General features: G+C 45.8%; 1 protein-coding gene across 1 annotated transcript in view; it reads left to right on the top strand.

The window, feature by feature from the left end:
• Positions 1–15958, top strand: part of VIT (vitrin) — an 88241-nt gene that overhangs the window by 48641 nt on the left and 23642 nt on the right. Inside the window, exons 11-14 of the mRNA XM_039528193.1 lie at positions 1876–1914; positions 2017–2073; positions 2748–2810; positions 12253–12300. Of these exons, the coding sequence (XP_039384127.1) occupies positions 1876–1914; positions 2017–2073; positions 2748–2810; positions 12253–12300 (207 nt within the window). The remainder of the gene's footprint in view (positions 1–1875; positions 1915–2016; positions 2074–2747; positions 2811–12252; positions 12301–15958) is intronic.

Genomic DNA, 15958 nt, shown 5'->3' with positions numbered 1-15958 from the left:
CTCTCCAGCAGCACTTCGGCAGCAGCTCAATCAGGTTTTTCTTTCTTTTCTCTTATTTTTTCCTTCACCGCTTAGGGTGGCAAAACAGGTGGAGCTGGCCCTGCTTGTCTTATATTTAAAAGAAGAACAACCCTTGTAGGCGCTGGAGCCGTAATTCAAAAACCCTCCTGTTTATCTGGGCTAATGAAGGCCAACAGAACTAAGCACCATTCTGAGGCATTGGTAACAGTCTTCAGGGGCTAGTTTCCTCAAAACCCAGTGTAGTCAAAAGGATTGTAAATACAGGGCCAGGTTGTGTTTGATCTTGGCATGTGGGGGAGTGAGGGGATGCCAGGTTAGTGGGTTAGAGTCTTTTGATACTGATCTCATCTTTTTTCTCTTTGACAACTGACTCTTTTACTGTGTTCCTAGTGGCCTTGTAAATAGTGTTCAATAGACGTTATGGACTCCGTTGTGGCAGCACCACCCCTGGAGAGGTCTCAGGTTCATCGTTAATCCTCTTTGGATTCTGTGGCATATGCCAAAATCTCTTCAGGCCCTCCAAAGGGGAAAGAGTCCACTGCAAAAGTTCTGTACAGACTCTGCTGCATAAACAGATGTTTCCCTCCAGAACGTAAAAACTCAGCCAGATTTGCTAGGTGTGTCTGTGAGTTTTTTCTAAGCTCCTTGAACCTGAGTGACTTGCTTCTGGAGTTTACAGGCTCTGCCAGTTTCACCTCTTATGTTTGCCAGTTTCTTAAACTGGGTTTATTTGGTTCCTGGAGCTCCTAAGTTCTGTGGGGAGAGCTCCCAGGAATACCTGGGAAGGGAGCTATATGATGCAGTATGGAACTTACAAGCTCAGCAAGTTATGCCAGTGGAGATTCTAATTTGTTCCAAGATGGGGTTACTTTCCCCAGCTTTTGCAACACCGAGATCGTTTGGAGCAATCAAAGGTTCCGATTTTTCGGAGCTAATAACTCAAAGCTTTTCCACCTAATCTTATCAGTTTGATCCCAAGATACTACCTCATAGGGCCTCATGCAAAGTCCGCTGAAGTCAAATGAAAAAATCCCATGGATTTCAGGGAGCTTTGGATCAGGCTCTTGCTAAGGAAACTAATGAATAAAATAAATTTAAAGATTGTGCGTTTTTTATAATGTATCTTTGAGCCATGACTAAAAAATTGTGGTTTCGTTGGTGAACTCTTCAAAACTTTGTGTTAACGTCCTGCTTTTCAAAACCACTTTATGCTATTAATCTTTAAAACATCTTCCTTGTGTAGAGATGAGGAATTAGAAATTTCGGATAGAAATAGATTCTGCCCTATTAGTTATGTTTTGTCTTGTTATTTCTTTGGGCTTCCCCATCCGCCTATATCCATCTGTTGTCTCTTGACTTATCTTCAGACTGTAAACTCTTTGGGGCAGGAACCATCTCTGTTCTGTGTTTGTACAGCACCTAGCACAATGAAGTCCTGGTCTTTGGCTGTGGCTCCTAGGTAATGCTGCAATGCAAATACTTAATAAGAACAATAAAGCTGGGGAAACAATAACGTTTAAATCAGGGTTATAATGGAAACTAAGTCCCAACCATACCTATGAAGTTGTTCCTGCAGCCCTACTGTCCTGTACAAGTAACATTTCTAAATGTAAAGTGGCAAATGTTAAAACAAAAACAAAAACCAAGAACTATATATTTTTTACTTTGCCCCCAAATGAAACAACTTAAATGTATGAACAATAAGCACAAGCACATTGCTGCAGTATAAAGAAACTCCATATACACATCATTAACTCTGACAAGCACAAAATGAAACTCACTGAAAATCCCAGATAATGGCAGTCTTGAACTAAACATAATCTAATGACATTTTCCATTTTAATGCCTACTTAGGGCAGGTTCAGGCCGCACAAGGAAGAGGCCAGAATCAAGGTATGTCCTTAAACTAATACAGACTTAGTAGATTTTATAATTAAAATAATGAAAGCAATTCTATTTCAGTTCTGTGCACTGACCAATAAAATGTTTTCAAAGCATCCAGGAGCACTTCACCCTACGCAAGTAACAGAAATATTCCTCGAGCCAATACAGGTAAAGGCTTTAAGTAACTTTTCAAATGTCTCTTTGTAGCAAATTATACCATTCGCATCTACTGAGAGTTAAATAATACAATAATACAAAAACAATACAAATATTGTTTCATCTTCTAAGCTCTTCTCCAGCAGTCTGCAATGCTAACAAACATTGCACTGATTATTGCATGGGAATATACTTAATTAACAAGGGCTACTTGTTTGGATAAAGAATACAGAAATGAAAATAATCTTATAATTGTTCTCTAAATATCTCAAACCATTCAACAAGGGTACATTTGCTAGTGCTAAACCGTCGGGGTTTGGGCTCTATAACCATGTCTCGGATGCCTTTCAATCTGGGGATCCAGGGCCTGATCCTGAGAGTCACTGAGTTCCCTCAGTGTCCAGCAGTCGAGTTAGCTTAGCACTTTGAAGGAGTCATTCTGCACCCTTGATTCAGGCCTGGTATAAGTCGGTACAACTTCACTGAGAAGCATCCACTTTCACTAGATCTTAATTTGACCCTTTGTCTCAGTCTTTAAAGGTACTTCTTTGTTCAGTTACTGTCTTCCTTTTCCATTTGTCTTCAAAAGAAATCAATGAGTATTACTTTCAGGGCCATTGTACACCCTGTAATCACATTCCTCTGTACTAACCAATTGAAGTTGAGCCTTGTGTCAAATCACACAGGTATTCAACGCCAAGAGCCTGTCGCAGCCTTCCGGAAACCTGCCGGGTCTCCAGTCCATCTTGGTAAGGTCTACTGTTAGAAATTGCCTAAAGTCCCCTCATTCCCTTTTGTTTCAAATGTTTGCCCTTCAAGATAGGATCATAAGTAACATTTCATGCAATTTTCAGGGTGATCCCATGAGACACGTAGCAATTTGTCTACTGAACAGCTGTTACATCATGCCACCATATTTGTGAATGTGAAGCGAAGTACTAGCTCAGTAACTGATATGCTCTAGTGTAAAGTTGTGTGAATTAATGTCTCCATGATGTTGACAATTTCTTTTGTGGGCATTCAAATTGTATGTTAAAGAGAGCAAATGTCTGATGCTCCTTCCCCCTGCTTCAATCTTCCTCCCTCCTTTTCCTCTTCCTTAGCTTTTGCCCTGATATGGCCCCCCTCTGTCATACTTATTTGTTCTCTCCATCATATATATTCTGTGCCTTTTGTTTATCCCCTCACTCATCTCTCATGCCTGCCAAAACTGGTGCGGGGAGGTGTGGAGAAGTGTGGGCTGGTGTCCAGGCTTACCTGCCCACATGAGCTTCTAGTGCAGATGAGCTACTTAGGGGATGCCACTCACAGCTGTGCCCAGATTCTCTGATTCCACATGGATGTGACACCATGTGCGGGGGGAGGTTGGCTCAAAACCAGCAGGAGTCATGTCATGCAGACTGAAGGAGCTGCAGGTGTTCCAGTCTGGGAGAACCTGTCCCTAAGGAGGAGGGAGCACGATGCTGAGAGCTGTTTGTTGTGAAGAAGGTATTTTATTTCTGCTAATATTTTTTTTCAAACATCCTAATGTTTCTCCAAGGCAGTTACAAAACAGGAGTTCCAGATCATGAATGATGATGTTGTTTTAATCACAAGGAAAACAACCAACCCCCCAAAAACCAGTCTTTGATTCTTGTTGTATTCCCAACAAGTCCCCATCTTCATCTTTTTCAACACCAGTTTTGGCATCTCAAAATTGTTGCTCCCAGCCAACTTCAGCACATGATTGAAGGGAAGCTACTGGCCCACTCCATGCACTCTTGGAATGAAGTTTTGTTTTTCTTAATCACATAAGGTGAGCACACACTTCTTGTGGAACAACCAGGATCAGTTCTGCAGTCTTGGCCTGGTGCTTGAGGAGTTTTTTTGTCATTAGCCTACTCACACTTGTTTAAGCTGACATCCATCCAGATAAATCCATTTTCCTGCCAAGCTTCTTCCTACACTTCTTCAGGAATTTCATCTTCCCCAGGCAACTGATAGTGACCAAACTCTTCATGTAGTTCTTCACACTCTCAAGAACTTAAACTTGGATTTTTTTAAAAAAGCCATACCCCATCACCACCACAAAATTGTTTATGAAGTACTCAAAATGCAAAAACCCTAATCTTGCTGCATTTCAAAAGTCAACAAATTGAGAGTTCACAGCCTCTTTTATGGGTAGGCTGTGTTATATTAATTGAATACACACAGAGAATTTAGATGAAAACATCAAATATTCTTCCTGGAAGGTTGCAATATAACACTACTTTTATTCTTCGACTACTGGACAACACACAGAAATTAAACACAGAAAGAGACATAGCAGGCTTCTCCCTAACTCAAAGAGGCACTACTCACTCCACCTTGTTCTAGGCTGGTTCTTCCAGACTGATTATCATCATACACTTCCCTACAGAACAACCTGAGCCTGCAGTCAGGACAAGGAAACCCCCACTCCCACTCTTAAAGTAACAGCTTGCAATTTCAACAAAGTCCTCAATATACCACAGATTGTTCAGAGCATACTGGGCAGTCATCATGTAATAAGTCCTGGCTCCTTTCAAGAATTTTAATTTCTGTCTCTCAGGGATGTGAATTTCATCTACACCTTTCCTTATCATCCATCTTCTTATAATCCCAAGGAATAAGACATTATTGTCAACCTGCTGTTCTCGCTGAGATTTAAGGATTGTCCCATTTGCAATCAGCCCACTCAATTTCTGTCATTTATCACTTGTATATGAAAAAAAAAGACTGTTTGTAAAGGAAAAGGGAGGGACCACTCCTTGGTAGAAACTTGTTAAAGGATGTGAGCACTGAAACACTGCCTGAAGGAGCAGTAGACAGAGCTCAATCATAAGGGTTTGGAATGATCTGTGAGGCTCTTGAAACAAACTATCTGTTTTGTCATCATCTGAGTGGAAGTAGCTCTTAAGTAGAAACTCTAACCATTCTCCCCCTTGTTTTTGTTCTTGCATTTCTGCCACATCTCAAGTGCAGGGACAAAAATTTAGTGATTCCTTTCTTGTGATTCACAACAAAAATACAGACCATCAATGGGATGATCTTTACCATGTCAGAATCATTTGTGCTACTGAAAAGAACCCATCAGTGGTGAGATTGAACAATCCAGAAGAATCAAAGAGCCAGTGCTCCATTCAAAAATACATGAAGGCTGGGCCATGAGCTTGAGCACAAGCATCGCCCTTAACAATGAGATGGTTCTGAAAAGAAATATTTTGTTTGTGAGACGGTACATTCCCTTGTAACAACCAACTGTCCATTTTTACTTCAGCTCATCTTGCCTGGTCATAGTGAGTGTGGAAGGGCAGATTAGTTCCAAGTACGATGCAGCTATAATAGGTTTTAAATTTTAAAACATCTTTTTTCCCCTGGATGTGCACAGCTGATGTGTTTGTAGAACAAATTACATGTGAAGAATGCACTCTTTCCTGTGATGGGATGGAAGAGTGGCCTTTCATAGAACCAGCTGTGCTCGAGTTTTGTTTTGTGTGAACCTTTCCCTTTGGAGGCCTATGAAGATTCCAGTGGCTGCAAAGGCGAAGTACAAAGCTTTTTTCACTGGAAATTATTGCTCACCTCCACAACAAAAGTTGACACGTGTTTGGCACTCTATTAACAAACGATCGATACATGACATGTCTGCAGCCAGGTTCACCACCCCACTGCCTAAGCCCTTCTGCAATCCTTGCAGTCCCCCTGCAGTCTAACTCAGCCATTTCCCACCCACCCAAGCTCACCAAGACTCGCCTCCTCTGCCAAGCCTACAGAACTGCCAATTGATTACACCTAGGCTGATGATGAGCAGTGACTGTTCCTCTTCCTCTTCCTTCCATCTCCTGCCCCCCGACTCATGCCCCCATTTCCTTCTTGCCCTCCTTCTCCCCAACATCAAAAGAAAACTCCATTGCTTGTGTAGTATATCCCTGTCCCAACCCTTCATCGGTTCTTGAGTCTTTTAGGTTCTAAACTCTGCAGAGCCAGGACTGTGTCTCTGTGTTTGAACAATGCTCAGTACAATGAGGTCATGGGGGCTTGAAGACCTTTATTAGGGATGGAAGGCTACCAAGGTTCCTTCCCAGCAGCCTGTTCCCCCCCTTCACAAGGACAAACAAGTGCCCTTCTCAAAGATGGCTGACTTAGGGCTTGTCTACACTACAGGACTATTTCGAATCTACTTAAGTCAAATTTGTGGATTCGACCTTAATAATTCGAATTTGTGTATCCATACTAAATACACAAATTCGAACTTCTGAGTCCACATTCACGGGGCCAGCTTCGACTTTGGAAGCGGTGCACTGTGGGAAGCTATCCCACAGTTCCCGCACTCCCCGCTGCCCATTGGAATTGTGGGATTTCCCCCCAATGCATGCTGGGGGAAAAAATGTGTCGTCATTGAACCGTCAATCACGCCCTCCCTGTCTTCCTTGAAAGCGCCGGCGGGAAATCTGTTCGCGCCCTTGTCTGGTCGGTTACAGCGCGGACGCCACAGCACTGCGAGCATGGAGCCCACTGCGATCATCGCTGCACTTATGGCCGTTGTCAACTCCTCGCACGTTATCGTCCACCTCTTCCACAGTCAGATGCTGAGAAACCGGGCGAGGAGGCTCCGGCAGCACGGTGAGGAGAGTGGCGCAGACCTCTCAGAAAGCAGGGTACGCCGGGCAGTGGAGATCATGGTGGCAATGGGTCAAGTTCATGGTGTGGAACGGCGATTCTGGGCCCGGGAAACAAGCACAGACTGGTGGGACCGCATAGTGCTGCAGGTCTGGGATGACACAGAGTGGCTGCGAAACTTCAGGATGCGTAAGGGCACTTTCCTTGAACTGTGTGACTTGCTGTCCCCTGCCCTGAAGCGCCAGGACACAAGGATGCGAGCAGCCCTGAGTGTGCAGAAGCGAGTGGCCATAGCCCTCTGGAAACTTGCCACGCCAGACAGCTACCGGTCAGTAGCGAACCACTTTGGCGTGGGCAAATCTACCGTGGGGGTTGCTGTCATTCAAGTAGCCCACGCAATCGTGGAGCAACTGCTCTCAAAGGTAGTGACTGTCGGAAATGTCCAGGTCATCATAGATGGCTTCGCCGCGATGGGATTCCCAAACTGCGGTGGGGCTATAGATGGGACTCACATCCCTATCCTGGCACCAGCCCACCAGGCCAGTGAGTACATTAACCGAAAGGGCTACTTTTCAATGGTGCTGCAAGCTGTGGTGGACCATAGGGGACGTTTTACCAACATCAACGTCGGGTGGGCGGGCAAGGTTCATGACGCGCGTGTGTTCAGGAACTCTGGTCTGTTTAGATAGACCCGGCCTACCCGCCAATGCCCTGGCTCATGAAGCCTTGAAGCCTTGAAGTCCTATACAGGCGCCTTGGACAGTGAAAAGGAACTCTTCAACTACCGGCTGAGCAAGTGCAGAATGGTGGTGGAGTGTGCTTTCGGACGTCTCAAGGGGAGATGGCGGACCTTACTGACTCGCTTGGACATCAGCGAAAAGAATATCCCCATAGTTATTGCTGCTTGCTGTGTGCTCCACAATCTCTGTGAGAGCAAGGGCGAGACCTTTTTGGCCGCTTGGGAGGTTGAGGCAAATCGCCTGGCTGCTGTTTACGATCAGCCAGACACCCGTGCTGAGAGAATATCCCAGCGGGAAGCGATATGCATCAGGGAGGCTTTGAAAGCGAGTTTCCTAGCAGAGCAGGGTAACCTGTGACTGTCCACTTGATTTTAAGAGAGCCTGATCATAAACCAAGTTTCCCCCACTTCCGAAGGACGTTTTAAAACTAAGGACATGTTTTAGTAATTAATAATAAATCTTTCATTGACTTTGCATTTCTCTTTCTTCGTTGAAACATGGAAGCATTCTGTGCTGGTTAAGGTGTGCACTGATGGGTGGGTTTGCAGGAAGGGGCGAGGGGTGCCGTCTTTGGATAGGGGTTAACATGACGGCTGTGGGTTTGGGCGTTGGAAGGGTGAGGGTGTGGGGAAGGGTGAGTATCTGCCCCTGGATGAGGTCTCTTTTTGGGGCTCAGGGCACCGGGGAGGATCGTGACTACGGTCCAAGTGCATGTGAAGGGAAGCCTGCCTTTACATTCGGGGATGGCAGGCACCAGGACCCTGCACAAGCATACACATCAAGGAAAGACCCGGGGCAGCATACACCACACAGACTGTCCCTGGTGCCTAGTGACTGCAGTCTGTGTGTGCCCTGCAGTTGACCCTGCAGCCAAGTCTGTAGCATGGCACTGTGGGCTATGTAGTGAAATTAAAATCCTCCCCCCCCACACAGAACAACAGAAAGTCTTCTGACACCAGAAACGTGACGGAAACAGTCAGTAACACCAAACCGCTTTTAATAATGTAGTACACAGTGTGGGGTTTGAACTTGGAGTTGGGACTGGTTGATGCTGTAAGGAAAGAGCTTGTACAAATTTACAGCGCGAGAGTTGTCTCGAACATTATCGGTGTGCTGCGCTGCAGGGACAGTTCTCACGGCCCCTACCGCCCCTCCGTCTTGTCACTTTGGGTGAGGGGGGGACAGGACTTCTTGGCGTTGGAGGGCGGTTGCAGATGCACTGCAGGGGGGCTCTCTCCTCCTGACTGCGGTCTTGCAGAACATCTACAAGGCGCCGGAGCGTGTCCGCTTGCTCCTCATTAGACCAAGCAGCGTTTGAGTCGCCTGCTGGTCTTCCTGCCGCCACCTATCCTCCCGTTCCAGGTGTGTGCGATGCTGCTGACACAGGCTCTCCTCGACTGTCTCTGCTCTGCCGCCTCCGCTCTGGAGCTGGCCATCAGTTCCTGGAACATGTCGTCCCTAGTCTTTTCTTTCGGCGTCTAATCTGAGCCAGCCTCTGCGTGGGGATGCCGGGCAGTCCGGGAAGGAGCCGAAGCTGTGTGATGCGAAAAAGTAGGTGATTTCCTTGAACAAATACATGTTTGCCAACAGTAAACACAGTCTAGTCAGTTTCAGTTAAGAAGACCAAACAGGGAACCAAGTCTCAGGAGATCTCGGAACTAGTCCGAGATTTGAATACGCTCTCATTGGCGGCGCGATTGCACTGGATAGCGCACAAGCGAGAGAGACAGCTGCATCCTCTTGCACAAAGTCCTGGTAAGCCTTACAGTACAGAGTGCTTATCAGTTAGTGCTTAGCTGTGCTCTCCTGCTGGAGGCAATGTGCAAAGCAGAAAAGATGACCGTTTTGCGGCACCTCCCGCCAGTGAACGGGAAAGAGCCCTGTATGCTTTTCCTCTGTGGCCTGCAACACGTGGCTGTTAAGCGAGGGTCATTCTTATGCAAAGTAAAACTCTGTTAAGCGAGGGTCATTCTTATGCAAAGTAAAACTCTGTTAAGCGAGGGTCATTCTTATGCAAAGTAAAAGTCTACCATGCACAATAGTAACAGTACACTAATTCCACTAATTAGATGCAGCACTTCCACAACGACATCACCCTGAGGCGTGTCAGGAGGACTCAGCGAGAGCGGATGCTCACAGAAGCCCTGCACAGACCAGGACCATACGCTGCCATGCTCGTCGAGGCGATGGTCCCCCTTTACCTGAGGATTGCCTGGCGCGGAAGAGTGTGCTTCAACGGAGCACACAACAAGGCATCTCTACCACGGAACCTCCTGCTGAGGCTTTTCCAGCTGCTCTCTGAGAGCTTTTTTGAACTGTCCCCAGAGGACTATTGCTCCATTGCTGTATGTGTAGACCTGCTGTTTGTATAGTTTCATATTTAAAAATTTTTATATAGTATTTCTATTTTTTATATATATCCCTGTTTCTTAAAAAAATAAATGTTTCCCTGTTTGTAGCACTTACCGCCTGATCCTTCCCCTGATTCCGAGTCCGGGTTAACGGGCGGGGACGGTTGGTAGGGGATCTCTGTGAGGGTGATGAAGAGATCCTGGCTGTCAGGGAAAGCGGGAGTGGGTTCGATGTCGCCTGCGCCGTCCTCCAAAGACCCTTCCTCATCTTCCCCATCGGCGAACAGGGAGGAGGAACTGTCCCGGTACACTATTCCGTCCTCGGAGTCCACCGTCACTGGTGGGGCACTGGTGGCAGACCCACCTAGAATGGCATGCAGTGCCTCGTAGAAGCGGCATGTCTGGGGCTGGGCTCCGGAGCGTCCGTTTGCCACTCTGACTTTTTGATACCCTTGTCTTAGGTCCTTCACTTTCACGCGGCACTGCATCGCATCCCGGCTGTATCCTTTGTCTTTCATGGCTTTAGAGACCTTCTCGAAGGTCTTCGCGTTCCGCTTGTTGGAGCGCAGCTCCGAGAGCACAGACTCCTCGCCCCACACAGCGATCAGATCCTGGACTTCCCGGTCAGTCCATGCTGGGGACCTCTTTCTATTCTGGGATTGCCCAGACTCCTCTGCTGGAGAGCTCTGCATCGTTGCTGGTGCTGCGGAGCTCGCCCCGATGTGCAACCAGAACGTCAGATTCAAACCGCCCAGACAGGAAAATGAATTCAAATTTTCGCGGGTCATTTCCTGTGTGGCTGGCCAGAGAATCCAAGCTCGGACTGCTGTCCAGAGCGTCAACAGAGTGGTGCACTGTGGGATAGCTCCCGGAGCTGCTAAGTTCGATTAGCATCCACACCAAGCCTAATTCGAGCTAGCAAGTGCGAATTTAGCGTTACTCCACCTGCTGGGGTTTAGTACCAAATTCGAACTAAAGAGCCCTCTAGTTCGAATTAAATGGCCTCCTGGTGTGGACGGTTGAGCGGTTAGTTCGAATTAACGCTGATAAATTCGAATTAAAGTCCTAGTGTAGACCAGGCCTTAGGGACCTAGGAGTAATAGTGCTCAAATGCTTAAGATTCACAGGTTTATGCCACAGACAAAAAAACATATATATGGAGATATACCTGTTGCATTGAGTCCAGCCCCCTGCCTTCACTAGCAGGACCAAGTACTGACTTTTTGCCCCAGATCCCTACATGGCCCCCTCAAGGATTGAACTCACAACCCTGGGTTTAGTAGGCCAATGCTTAAACCACTAAGTGATCCCTCCCCACTCCCAATCATGAGTGTCCATCAAAACGGGCAAGAAATTTGGTAGTTCAGGGGACAATGGTGGGGAGGAAGGATGGTCTCAGGGTTCTTCATGGAGGGCCAGGTAGCAGCATTTTATGATGGACATAGGGATGGTGTCTGACATGCCCATGGGCTCACCTAGCCTGCTGCCATTTGCACCATCTCACCTAACTGCTAGCGCTTCCAAGTGGTCAAAAACCAGGACAAAACATTATTTTCTATTCAAGTGATACAGTGCCCTGAAAAGAGAGGCAGTCTTGTATTTATTTATACAAGCAGAGGTGGTGGTGTTCATCACATTCCTACCTGATGTGGTGTGAGCAGGAATCAGCTCATCTCTTTGGTGTTGGAAGAGTTGAGGTAGGACAGGAGTCGATATATATTATTGGAGGCAGCAGGGAGGCTTGTTTGGTGGAATGTTTTTGCTGACCTGGCCAAAAGAAAAATTGCTAAGGCCAGCCTTGTCCCAAGTGAATATGAAAAGAACAAAACTGATTTAAAGAGATGTGCTTAATATAGAGGGAGACGATAAGAGGCCACTAAATAGGGCTTGAAATGCGTTCATAAAGGCATCCAGGTTTACTGATCCAAAAAAACCTCACTAGATTCAGTTCATCATGTCAGGGCTGCCCAGAGGATTCAGGGGGCCTGGGGTCTTCGGCGGCAGGAGACCCCCACTTCGGCGGCAATTCGGCGGTGGGGGGTCCTTCTGCTCTGGGACTCGCTGCCGAAGTGCCCTGAAGACCCACGGCGGGGGGCCCCCACCGCCGAATTGCCGCCGAAGACCCGGCACTTCGGCGGAGGGTCCCGGAAGGGAAGGACCACCCGCCACCGAATTGCCACCAAAGACCCAGAGCGGAAGAAGCTCCAGGGGCCCAGCCCCATGAGAGTTTTCCGGGGCCCCCAGAGCAAGTGAAAGACCCCACTCCAGGGGCCCCAAAAAACTCTCGTGGGGGACCCCTGTGGGGCCCGGGACAAATTGCCTCACTTGCTCCCGCCCCCCCCCCCCCCCCCGCCCCAGGCAGCCCTGCATCATGTTGCATTCTACAAATTGACTTTTCTAAATTGTGCAAAGTGCTTTGTAATGTCCCAGAATGCCGTGATTTTAAGTAATAATTTCTCTTCTCTTTTTATGCTTGAAAGCTTTGGAAACTGACTTGTGGAAACCTGGATCAAGCCTTTTTGACACAGGTAAATATTTAACACAGTCAAACAGAACAGATCCACCAGCAACTACACTGGGAATAATTAGCATTCCATGCCCTTGGGGGGGACTAACACTTTTAAGAAGGCCCACGGCACTAACAGTAATAACTTCCATTTACAGGAATTGGAACAATGACAAATGTGGCTTTCAGTTTATCTCTGGTTGAAACTGCCTCAATAGGCCCTGTGCTTCCATCTGTCTCAAGCAAGCCCCATTCCAGGAACAGAAATGATGAGGTCAGGAGAGAGTAGCAAACCATGCTGCAAAAGGGGCTTCTAGCTACTGAAAAAAAGGGGCCTAAATGAACACTGTATTTCTCGGAAAATGCAGGTGCATGATGATGAACTGCAGAGAGTCAGGCTGCCGACACTAAGAAAGGAGATTGATCAATTAGTCTGATATAAGAGGTTATAATGAAACAAACTGAACACATGGAAAACTCCTGAAAGTCCCAAGGGAATTATTATTTAACTTTTATATTGCACTGGTGCCTAGAGCTCAACCAGGCCAGTGCCCCATTGTGCTTGGTGCTGTACGAACATTTAGAAAATGACAGTCTCTGCTTCAAAAAGCTTATGATCTGAAATAGACAAGACACAATGGGTGGATGAGACAAAAATAGAATTTGCAGAATTCGTAGCCTATTGGGAGTGACTGTCAAAATGTAACGCCTTCGTGGAGTTTGTGGAAGTCTGTATTCCTTGAGACATTTAAAAGTTGGATCACACAAAACACTAGATTCATGGATTCCAAGGCCAGAAGAGATCATTGTGATCATCTAGTCTGACCTCCTGTTTAACACAGGCCATAGAACTTCCCCAAAACAATCTCTAGTGCAGAGCATTTAGAACTGGGGTAGGCAACCTATGGCACACATGCCAACAGGGCCGGCTCCAGGCACCAGAGTAGCAAGCAGGTGCTTGGGGCAACCAACGGAACGGGGCGGCACGTCCGGCTCTTCGGGGGTAATTGGCGGCGTGTCCCTCAGTCCGTCTCAGAGGGAAGGACCTGCTGCCAAATTGCCGCTGAAGAAACAATGAAGTGACGGCAGTGGAGCTGCCGCTGAACTGCCACCGATTGTGGCTTTTATTTATTTTTTTTATTTTTTTATTTTTTTTGCCGCTTGGGGTGGCAAAAATGCTGGAGCTGGCCCTGCATGCCAAAGGCTAATTATCAGTGGCACTCACACTGCCCGGGTCCTGGCCACCAGTCCGAGGGGCTCTGCATTTTAATTTAATTTTAAATGAAGCTTCTTCAACGTTTTAAAAAGCTTAATTACTTTACATACAAGAATAGTTTAGTTATATATTATAGACTTATAGAAAGAGTCCTTCTAAAAATGTTAAAATGTATTACTGGCACATGAAACCTTAAATTAGGGTGAATAAATGAAGACTTGGCACACCACTTCTGAAAGGTTGCCGACCCCTGGTTTAGAAAAACATCCAATCTTGATTTTAAAATGGTCAGTGATGGAGAAGCCACCACAACCCTTGAAAAGTTGTTCCAATGGCTGATTATTCTCTCTCTCAAAACTTTACACCTTATTTCCAGTCTGAATTTGTCAAGCTTCATCTTCCAGTTAATTGATGGTGTTATATTAGATAATATAATAGGGAACAGTCCCACCCTGGCATGGGGATGGACCATATAATCTAATAAATCTTTTCCATCTCTAACTTCTAAGATTCATTGATCTCTCTTTTGTGAAACTCTGCCTTGTAAGTCCAATTTTCAAGAATTTTTACTTGAAAGGTCTAATTACTTCAGAGCTGAGATATAATTTAGACTTGCATTAGCTCCAATGAGTGGCAGAGCACGTGCACATTAGAATGAAAACTCAGAACCTGAGTCAGGAGAGGTGATTCTATATCCCTAACCATGTAACATTATGTAGATGAACAGGTTTCCCTGACACAGAGAGGGCAGAGTTGGAGAGAGGACATTTTACTGCATATTGTAGGCAAGTTCTGTGCATCTGTTTGGAATGAACTGCAGCACTGTGGCTAGTGGTGAGGATTTCTATTTGGAGATAAAAATGAGAGGTTACTTTCAAACTTGATGAAAATATATTGGGGCAGTCTTATTTGTACTTTCTCTGTCACCCAAATGTGTGTGTAGACCAGTGATAAAGTCTGATGAATTCAGAGTGTCACTTCAAAGGCATGGTTTCTAGTGTGCATGCATCAACTGCTGTCTTATGTAAATGAATGGAAGTATTAATGAGCATGGACAGCTGTGACAATCCAGTGACGGAAAATCTAATTAGCATGGAGAGAGCTGCCCATACAGGGAGCTGAAATTCCCATGGCAATAACAAAATTAAATTGGGGCTGGCAGAATCGAGAGGCCCATAGAAATTGACCATCTCCCCAATTAGCGCAGAGAAATATTTGGTACATGGCATTATTGTTACATGGAAAATAAATCAGTTAGCTGTCCCACAACCTTCCATAAGTGTTAAATTCACATGACTAGTTTGGATTGTAGGTAACTACGAAGCTATCTCAGCTAGACATGCATGTGGAGCACAAGAGCCTGCCTTAAGTGCAGATCAGGCGATGAGGCACTTAACTATGGATCTGACTTAGCTGCAAAGTTTAGGGGTGTAGATAGGATGGTAAATGTTCATAATTAATTACTCCACAGTGTTATACTCAATCTGTTGTGGAAGTATGGTGTATTGAGTGCCTTTCACATACAATGATACACAGTTAGTACACATTACACACATGTGGCCATGACTGCAGAAAAAGTGTGGTACTATTTGAGATATATGATGTGACCCTGTAATTGAAGATGGCAGTGGAATGCATACACACAGGTAGGCAAGGGGAAGTTTGAGGAACCTTAATGTTGGTGTTTCATGACTTGTAAGTGCAATTTACAAATTGAGGCTCTGGTTCTGCCAACAAGTATGTACTTATGTTTTTGCAGGATTGGGCCTGATTCTGCACCTCTTTATGTGTTACTCATTTACACCTAGGCAAAGAAAATGCAAAGCTGGTCATAGGGGCGACTTTTTATTTTCACTGTGCACGGATTTCTGACGCCAAAAGGTGCACAGCAGTGGAGAATCAGGCCCTTCATGAGATCAATGCAAAGCAAGAGGTCAGTGTAGTGTTTACGCAGGCTCATAATGTTGCCAAAGGATAACCAGTTCTCAGGAAAGTCTTCAGTGGCACTTTTCCCCAGTGAGGACTACTTCCATTTCCAAATTTCACCTTTCTACGCCCACCTGCTGCACAAGAGCTGTTCAAAACAAGGTTGCAATTTTTTTTCATAGTAGGATAAGTATTTTACCATTTGCTATGTAAAGTACAATGAAAGAACCAGTTTTGCTCATATTTTCAAAAAGTAATCTTCTTCAGGGAGGGACTCAAACTGAACAATCTGAGCTCCAAAGTTGAACATTTAAAAAAAATTATTAAACACCTGAAAATGGGGTGAGACTGGAAACACTCATGCCCCCTTCGGTGGAGTGATAAGTTGCTGATCCCAAGGTAATGAATTCTCTCCTCTGCTGAATTCGCTGCCGCAATTTGCCTTCTCTGATCCAAATCCCCTTTTTGTTGTCACTTTATTGCTTTCTCCTTGGTCGCTCAGAATTTGAACTGAACACCACAGTCCCTTCATTTTAGA

The sequence above is a fragment of the Mauremys reevesii genome, linkage group 3 (genome assembly GCF_016161935.1).
Source record: "Mauremys reevesii isolate NIE-2019 linkage group 3, ASM1616193v1, whole genome shotgun sequence".
NCBI lineage: Eukaryota > Metazoa > Chordata > Testudines > Geoemydidae > Mauremys > Mauremys reevesii.
Note: the sequence above shows the minus strand (reverse complement) of the source record. Positions and strands in the feature narration are given on the sequence as shown.